Source organism: Prosopis cineraria, unplaced genomic scaffold (genome assembly GCF_029017545.1).
Source record: "Prosopis cineraria cultivar Desert tree isolate PC_DT_omini unplaced genomic scaffold, ASM2901754v1 PC11, whole genome shotgun sequence".
NCBI classification, from domain to species: domain Eukaryota; kingdom Viridiplantae; phylum Streptophyta; class Magnoliopsida; order Fabales; family Fabaceae; genus Prosopis; species Prosopis cineraria.
In genome coordinates, this window is record NW_026555342.1 from 5805279 (window position 1) to 5815371 (window position 10093).

The 10093-nt window shown below is 28.4% G+C and overlaps 1 protein-coding gene across 1 annotated transcript; it reads left to right on the forward strand.

Moving 5' to 3' along the window:
- Positions 1-7980: 7980 nt before the first annotated feature.
- LOC129287215 (phospholipase A1-Igamma1, chloroplastic) lies at positions 7981-9727 on the forward strand. Its single transcript, XM_054923401.1, has one exon. The coding sequence runs from the start codon at positions 8042-8044 to the stop codon at positions 9602-9604; it is 1563 nt and encodes a 520-aa protein (XP_054779376.1). The 5' UTR covers positions 7981-8041; the 3' UTR covers positions 9605-9727.
- The last annotated feature ends 366 nt before the right edge of the window (positions 9728-10093 follow it).

The following is a 10093-nucleotide window of genomic DNA, read 5'->3' on the forward strand; positions in this document are numbered from 1 at the left end:
CTAATTTGGTGGAGTTTCTTCCACATCCATTGAAGAGCAGCATCACAGTGCGAAGGTTCTTCACGGAGCAGATTATCTGTTCCTTTGGGAGTTTTGCTGCCTCTTTCTGCTGGGAATTGACTCATCATTTGCGCCGGGTTGGTTTTCTAACACGTTTAACTCTCTTGAACTTTCTCTTCTCTTAAGTTTTGCATGTTGACAGCTGAGTTTCTCGTGTTCAATGTTCTTGTGGCTGTTAGTTCTCAGTTGAGTTCTGACAATCTTAATTATATGTTCTGCCATTCATATGCTAGTCTAAAAAGATAAAACAGTGTTATGATTTATTATCAACTGTCCACATATATATAGGTGCCCGTTTTTGATATATTTTCATGCTTTTTTTTCATAGACAAAGCGTTGTTGTCATGCTGTACTCGTTCAAATAAGCATGTTGGTTGTCTCTGGTAATTTGACAGTGCAAAATTGCTGACAAGAAAATTTTATGCTTGATGTTTTATGCAAGGTATTGAAAACCAGATTGATTATTGAATTGATCAATATTAGGAGTCAAAAGTTCAACCAAGGTAGAATTGGAGGTCAACCTGAAATCAGACCGGTCTTTATAAAATAATATAATTTAATTAAAAATGCACTAATCCTTAATTCATTCACTTAAATCTAAGGCTTAATATCTCATATAACATATAATAATAATTTTAACAATAATAATAATAAAACACAACAATAATAATCCTCAATTTCCCTTGCTTCCAGCTTTACAATGTCAATTGGGATTGGCCAATCAACAAGCCTTACGTGTCTAACGTTTTTTTTTTCCCTCTGTTTTTTCTTTTGTGCTATTTTTTTTCTTTTAAACTTTTATGCGATTATCTTGGAGCCTCTCTTTTGTGAGTTTGTCTTGTGGCGTCTGCCCAAGCAAAGAGAAAATTACAACTTTACAGGCTCTTCCCCTTGACTCGTTTTCTGTCTAGTGGCAGGACATCTAGCCATATACGAAAGCTAAGTAGGGCTCCGAAAAGCATCACAGACTTGAGAATGGGAGAATGTTAACTCTTAACATTTATTACATATAACCCAGCAGCATGGACAAACAAAATTCAACAGTAATTATATCATATGAAAAGATTTTAGTAATAATTAAAAAATTAGACTGAATTAGACAGTCGGACATGTGATTGAAATTGTTAATTACTCAATTTGAATTAAAAAATTATTTTTATAATTGAATTGGATTGGATCGGAGTTAAGTTGTTATTGAGTCAGAAATTAAAGTTGAATCGATAACTGAAGTAATTTTTAAAAAATCGGATGATTTTAAACATAATATTAAAAAAACGGCTTAAAAATAAAAAAAACTATAAAAATTCATAAATTAAATCCTACTAAATGATAACTTTATTTTTGAAAAATTTACATATATAAAATATAATTTGAGATCATTTTTATAGAGATATTGATAATTATAGATGTAAATACAAATATTTTTAAATTTACTTATATTTAAATTAATTAAAGTTCACCTATATTTGACAAGTTATAAAATTATAATTTATTATTAATTTATTGTTATGTTATATCATTTTATTAACATACTATAGATTTTTTTCTTATCTTTATTTTATATATATATATATATATATATATAATATTATTTTTATTTAATTATTACATGTTTGACTATTAGTCTAACCCGATTTGATCATATGAACCGTGATCTGTTAGCCTTTTTGATTTAATATTTGGTCCAATTATGAAAATATTGGATTTTAGTTTCACTGATCATATTATTTTAAAGTTTTTGTAATATAATATTACATGATTGAATTTTTAAAATTTTTGTACGAATATTATTAATTAAATAATAAAAATGTACACGACTGTGACAAAAAAAAAATGAAGTCCAAGAGGTTCTACTCAAGCTTCCTCCAAAAAGTTGCTACATTCAATTATTTTTTATTTATTTATTGTTGAGGAAATGTTTTTTTTTTTTTTGGAAAGACACACGCACATATATATCTTAATTACTTTCCACATGACTCGGTTTCTGGACGTTACTTGGTCCTATTTTTGAGTGACAAGCAAGCAGAGAGATCCGCGAGTCAACAGTTTTTCATAATTGATTATTATATGCGTTTTTTCAGAGACCTTTTTTTCTTAAAATAATTGTTCACCACAAAAAAATGTCCTGAAAAAGTTGACTTTGAGGTTTAAGACATTGACTGCGTGTTTGGATTAGTAAAAAAAATCGATTTTCAAAAAAAAAAAACCCCCAAACATCAATTTAAATAGGTAATGGATTGTTGGGAGAAAAATCAGTTTTTTTTTTTTTGGTTAAGTTGACTCTGTGAGCTTCTGGAAACAGAAGGGAAGAGAATAAAATATTAATTTAAATAAAATATTAATTGATAGAGAAAAATTAATTTAATTTAATTTAAAATTTAGAATACTTACAAAGATTTTTATAAAGGTTTAGAGAGAAATTTTGGATCATTTATTACATTGCTACATTTTTTATGTTGTCAAAATTTCAAGGTAGTGCCTAACATCTTCATCAGATATGGCTCATATTCATAATGTTATTAGAGATTAATTTATATATTATCATCTTCATTAGCTATTATAAAATTAATATTTGATAGTTAAAAATTAAATCTTTCTCTTTTATTAAATTTATTTGAATTAAAATATATTGAGTTATTTATTTATGTAAATTAAATTATTAATATTAATAAAATTTAAATTTTTATAATTAATCAAATATGTAATTTAAATAATATATTTTACTTCTTAAATAAATTTAACAAATTTAATAATGATAGATACAAGTATATCAATAATTTAATTTTAAAAAGTAATGTTTTTATAGTAATTTATACAGTTAAAATTAATTCTTATTAAATCATCTAAACATCTTCAAATTTTTTAAAATTAATTTTTTAAAAAATAATATCCAAATAAATTACGTTATAACATAATCAGTTATAATTAAAAATAATTATATTAATTAATTTTTTTATAATTAATTATATCTAACTGAAATTCAAAAAGGCTCTAAGCTTACTCCAGAAGAATCACTTCTTAATTTTATTTATAAGGGGTAAGCTTTTTTAAAAAAGAAGAAGAAGAAGTGTTAAACTTTTGATGTTGAAGCCTCTCACAACCTCCAAAAGAATTAAATTTTGTTATTAAAAAACACAATCCCGATTGTGACTGCAAAATATTTAATTCATAATAAACTTAAATCCATAAGATCTATGGCTCAAAAAATTTAAAAAGGCATGATGACTAGCTGGTTTGACAAAATAAAGTTGATCAAATCTAAATATGTTCCATACGGTGCAAAAGAAATTCTTCATGGTTCAGATAACTCAAATTAAATTTTGTCAAAAATTTTAGAAGATGAAAATTTGAACACGATTGCTTCTTCTTCTTCTTTCTTTGGTGAATGAATTATATTGCTTTCTGAATTCCTCATGTTTCATCATCATTACAGAAAATGCTCCCCATTCGTGCGTGTCGTTTTAACATTATATTTGTTTTTATATTAAAAAAAAATGTCGTTCAATCTTGTGATGTTAGGTAATGATGCATTGTGCACTTAAAAGGGAAAAAATATAAAATATATATGAATTTAGTTTTATTATTTTTATTTTCTCACTTTTAGAAATGTAAATCATGTAATTGTTTATCAAATAAAAAAACAAAATGAAAATTCACATGTGGCTCTGACTAAAATTGGTTAGGTTTTTTTCTGCTTTAGGTAGGTTTGCATTCGGAAAATCTATTTTTTTTTCTTGAATTTCATGAAGTAAGTGAAATTAACATTAAAAATTTTATTTTAGATGAATTCTTATATATTTATAATTAACCATTGGACATTTGGAGGCTTAGGCGACGATAATCTCTTTTATTAAAACTAGCGTTTATTAGTTGAAATATTGTAGTACCACAAAAACTATGATGCCTGTTAATTTTGCTGGTTTTTATAAAGTAAATATGAATTGCATCTCTTAAAACATCATGATGGCTTATGTTTTTTATTTTTTTGGTAAGAGCCTTATGTTTTAATTGTGTTATTGTTACACTATGAAGTTAAAAATATTGTGAAGATATAGCATAATTAATGCACAACGTGATTCTTTTTTTTTTTCTGTTTTTTTTTTCGGGTTTCTAGTTGAAATGAAGGTTCATAGGAAGGTGTAGTAGCAGTGCACACCAAGACAAGATGTGATGAAACTCCTCCTAGTATGGTTCGCGTAAAGTGTGCTTTAAAAGTAATGGTTAAAATTAAAAATCCTAATAGATTATGGCCCCATAAAATCCAAATACATAAGCTGTAGCATTTTTATTCATATTATAATGTAGGGACCATTTGTTTAAGGGTTTTTTCATGAAAATTACTTAATTTTTTTAAAAATAGATTTTGTGATATTTATAATATTTGTTTAAGTTTTTAAAAATAATAAATTTTTTTAAAAAACATAGATTTATAATTTTTTTAAGAATAACTTATAAAAAAAATCTGATGTGATAAATAAAAAAGTTCATAAAATTATGAATATATATCCAGATATACAATAAACATTTAAGAACAAATGTGTGTGTGTGAAAATATTATAAAACAGCAAAATTTTTAAATAATAATTAATTTTTTATAATCAAATACAAAACAATTTCTTCTTTTCATAAAATTTTTTACCTATCGAAATATTATTTATTTTTAATTTTAAATAAATGGATTCTAAAATAGATGGATGATATTCCATACCAAATATAAGTGATACCCACCTTTATCATGCATAGAAATGAGTGTGTGTATAATTCTCGATAAAGAAGTACTACTTTTTAATAGTATAATTTACTCTCATATTGTTATACATAAAATATTTTTAATTAAATTTCATATGTCGATAAAATTTTATTATTTAGAGTCTATTTATTTCAGCTTGTTTTATAAGAAAATCACTTATTTTTAAAAAAATACATTTTGTGAATTTTTAATATGTTTGTTTAAATTTTTTAAAATAATCAAAATCTAAAAGAAACCATATTTTTAATTAAATAACAAGACAAAAAATTTGATACTGTAGATGAGGGAAAATATTTTAAAAAATCAAGATATCATAAATTTTAAATAATTAAATAATGAATTATTTTTATAATATAAAAATAAAGAAGATATCATAAAATTTAAAAATAACTAACTAATAATTTTTATTATTATTGTAGCCGAATATGAAACAATGTTTAATTTTTATAAAATATCTAGAAAATAAATCTCTTTTATAAAATTTTCAAACTATCTAAAAATAATTTATTTTTTAATCTTAAACAAATGGACTCTTATTTGAAATCACATAAATTTGCAATGATTTTTCAGTTTACTCACAATTTATCATGGTAGTGGCAGGTAAATCATATACTCCTTCAATCTTATATATTAGTCACAATTTAAAAGCATAATCTAGCTCACTTTATAAGTTATTAGTTAATGGAATTATTTTATTTTAAATTAAAATTTCCAAACTATCATTAAAAAGTAAGAGAGAGAAAGATAAAAAAATATATGATTAACTTATTTTTTGCTTTTTACTTGAAAGTTATGTTTGGTATTGATGAGGTTAGTAAAAATAACTCATAAAGAGAATCGAGAGAGTAATTAATATCTCCTTCATTTTTCAACATAAGGGCAAAATTATCTAATCACTTAAAAATATTATGCCACTCCTTATATTTAAGGATAAAATAAGCTTATAAAAAACACCTTATGAATGGAAAGAGTAACTTTTTGCATGTTTGAGAAGACAATCAAACCTTTTAAAGGAATAATTAAGATAATTAAAGTAAAAAGAGGCATCTTAACTACTCTATCCTATCTAAAAATATGAGCAGTTTTTTGAAAAAATTTGCATACCAACAAAGTTATTAATCTCATAAAAATAATTATTTTTCCTTTTTCTCCTAATTTCAATTATCAATATATTCTATGATAAGTGTGAAACATATTTATGTAAATATTTAGGTGAATAAATATAAGAAGTAAAATGAAAAAAAAAAAATACATGCACTAAATTATTAATATTTTCAATCGAGATGGGGTATAGTTTCAGCAAATATGCCAATTGAGTGGGCCTTATACGCAAGTTAAATCAAACCTAGATGACGACTTTCGTTGATTAAAAAAATTGACTTTGAATGGGAAACAAGAGACATAAAACCTAGACTTTGAACTGGCTCGCAAGACTATGTCTTGTGGTTGTTGCTCACTCGGAATTTACCAATTTTTTAATTAGCATCTTAGTCAGGGGTGGAGCCACATGTTACTGATGGGAAGCATATGTCCCTCTCACTTGAGAAAAATAATATGTTTGAAAGTATAGGATTTTATATTTTATAATTTATACCTTTTACTTGTCATACTTTATATTCCTTTATTTTCATATTTTAAATTTTAAATTTATTTTAATCTTACTTTTTTTAGCTCATATTTATTTAAATTTTTAACTTAATCTCATAAATATTAGCTCATGATTTTACTATACCTAAATACTAATATTATTTATTAATTATTTAAAAAATAAAAAAATTTAATATGATTAAATAGACTCATTACTTGCCTTGAATGCTATTCAAGGACTAGTTAGAAAAAAGAAAATGATAAATAATAAAGATTTAAAATTCAAGAATAAATTAGCTGAATATTTTTTACTAGCTCGTTATATTTACGAATCTATAATTGATAGTTAGATAGAGAACAAAAAAAAAGAAGAAGAAAAATAGTTAATTTAAAAGAGATAGAATTGTTTTTTTTTTTACCAAAGATCTTAGCTTCATTATTATCTCTCTTGACCTAAAATCCTGCCTCCCTCGGTGATTTTAGTATTATTATAGTGATTATTAAATGTTAATTTGGTCTGAAATTTTGTAAATGCTAATTGCAGGAAATTACTTACCGTGAATGAACATTCGAAAGCCTTTTTTTTTTTTCTTCCTTTTTTGACCAACTTCGAAAGCATACGCTTCTGAATATGAAAGCAACAAAACTAAGTGCGTGTTGAAAGTCAAAGAGACTCGCGCTGGCACGTATTTCTGTAACGAGCAAAACTTGTGAAAAAGTTAGATGAACGATTCAATATGATTTGGAAATAAGGGTACATAATTGAATCATAATATTTCCACACACGCGACGAAAATAGTTATAAATAAAGTCAATAAAAGTAATAAAAATTTGCCCAACTAGTAAAATTTTGACTCAGACTTACTTGATCTTGAGTTTTCACTGTTCATGTGAAGACTTTTTAACAGATGATCTTAAAATATTTTTAAATGTACACTTGGAACTTAGAAATATAGTGATCCCAATAAACCTTATTACACAATTTACCAAAACTTTTAATTATAAAAATAGTTATAAATAAAAATAGAGATGAATAATCAAATGAAAATTGAAACCGCTCAATTCCGATATATATGAATATATATTATCAACTATAGAGAAGCTACACCCCGCCTATCCTTGTAAAACAAACCTAACCAACTATACGTCTATTAACATTATTAAAATATATATATATATATATATATAACTTTTCATTTTTTTTGGTAATTAATAATTATAATAACTTGTTGACTAGGAATTCAAATAATAATAAATAAATAAAGAGTGAAATTTAAAAAAAAAACATTACTTTTAACTTTTTCTTATATGAAGAATTAAAAAAAAAAACTCAAACTTTGCCTTAAATAAATGACAGGAGTATTGCCAAATTCAGTTCTCTCATAAATGTAAGTTCCACTTGAAGTATTACTGTTTTATTTATTCATTAAAGACCCGATCCCTTCCTTTCAAATATTTTATTCACACATGACTCCGCGTGACATAGAAAACTTCCAAAAATTTAAATAATTATTTAATCTTCACGTGTATTTATATATATAGAACCATACATACTTTTATCACATCTATCCCTCTGTCGAACTACCATACTCTTCAGAATCTGTCACCAAATTCCCAACCATTTAAGCATCAGAAACGCCACCTATGGCGCTTTCCACCATGACTCACACTCACCTTCCGGCCACCCGCCAGCCCAGATTAAGCCAGTTAAACGCAGCTCCGGCCATACAAGAGGTGGTTCATGATCACCCACAAGCCAAAACCGCCAGTAGAGCTACTCGTTGGGCTGAATCACTATCCCATCTCCTTCACCTGCACGTTGAACCGCCTTCTTCTTCACACGCCGGTGTCCACAACTTCACTTGGCACTTGCCGAGAGACCATGAACAAAAGCTTTCAACTCCAGCCATGTCTCCCAAGGAAGACATATCCCAAAAATGGAGGGAAATCCAAGGCTTCTCTGATTGGGAGGACCTCTTAGACCCACTTCATCCATGGCTACGTAGGGAAATAATCAAGTATGGTGAGTTCGCACAAGCAACTTACGACGCCTTTGACCATGATGCCTTCTCTGAGTACTGCGGAAGCTGCCGATACAATAAGAACAAGTTGTTTGCCAAGATGGGCCTTACAAGACATCGGTATAAAGCAACAAAATACATATATGCCATGTCACACATTGAACTGCCACATTGGATTGAAAGGTCGCATGTGGCAGACACATGGAGTCGGGACTCAAATTGGATGGGCTACGTGGCAGTTAGTGATGATGAGGAGACACGAAGGATCGGGAGGAGGGACATTTTGGTGGCATGGCGTGGCACTGTAGTACCGTGCGAGTGGTTTGAGGACTTTCAAAGCAAGTTGGACCCAATAGGACAAGGGGAAGCCAAGGTGGAACATGGGTTTTTAAGCATTTATACTTCCAAAAGTGATTCCACGAGGTACAACAAGTCAAGTGCCTCAGAACAAGTTATGAGGGAAGTGATAATGTTAGTGAACTCCTACGAGGAAAAAGGTGAAGAAGTGAGTCTCACAATCACGGGGCATAGCTTGGGAGGAGCATTGGCTTTACTCAATGCACATGAAGCAGGATCCACCATTCCTGATCTTCCTATAACTGTAATTTCCTTTGGAGCACCAAGGGTTGGGAATCTTGCATTCAAAGATGAACTGGATAATTTAGGGGTGAAAACCCTAAGAATTGTTACGAAACAAGACTTGGTGCCAAGAATGCCAGGGCTAGTTTTCAATGAGGCACTTCAGATTTTTGACGAAATTACAGGAACATTGGAATGGATTTATACTCACGTTGGGACTGAATTGAAGCTTGATGCTCGTTCATCTCCTTATTTAAAGAAAGGGATGAACTTCTCAGGGTTTCATGGCTTAGAGACATACCTCCATCTCGTGGATGGGTACTTGAGCTCCAAAGTGCCATTTAGGCTTGAAGCTAGAAGGGATGTGGCTTTGGTAAACAAGGCATGTGATATGATAGTTGATGAGCTCCGTATCCCACATTGTTGGTACCAATTGGCCAATAAAGGGTTGGTTTGTAATGATCATGGAAGATGGGTTAAACCAAAGAGAGAACCAGATGATGTGCCTTCACCAACTATAGAAGCGCATAACCATGGTAACCATGATCTTGCAGTTGAGATGCAGACATATAATGTAAATATAACTGGGCCTCTTCGTAGTGCATAAAATTATAAAGTTAATTTCCTCTAATAATTAGCTGAACAGTTTTGTAATTTGTTTTTCTTCGAATTTGTGTTGTGGCTACTGGCTAGAGGCTAAACAGTACACTGATCATTACAGCTATGCTGAACGGAGCAAATAATTGGGCAAATGCTCATCCTTCATAGTAGCAGAGGTTGTATTTCAGCAAGAAAAATCTCAATAACTTAAGAAGCCTTGCATTGTTTGAGCCTAGTCTGACCAAAACGCTTATTGAATAGAACTTTTTATTCTCTCTAGAAATACAAAACAAAAAGACGATAAAAAAAATGCATGATAAACATATAGATGATTGAAGGAATCAAGCATATAAATCTGCAACAAGCAAAGCTGAAAGCAAGAAAAGTCACACGTCTCATAGCAGAAGAGAAAATGAAGATAGAAAAGAAATTCTAAACTGCTATATGTGCTAAATGGGAGATAAATAACATAGCAAGAAGAAGAAGAATAAGGAGG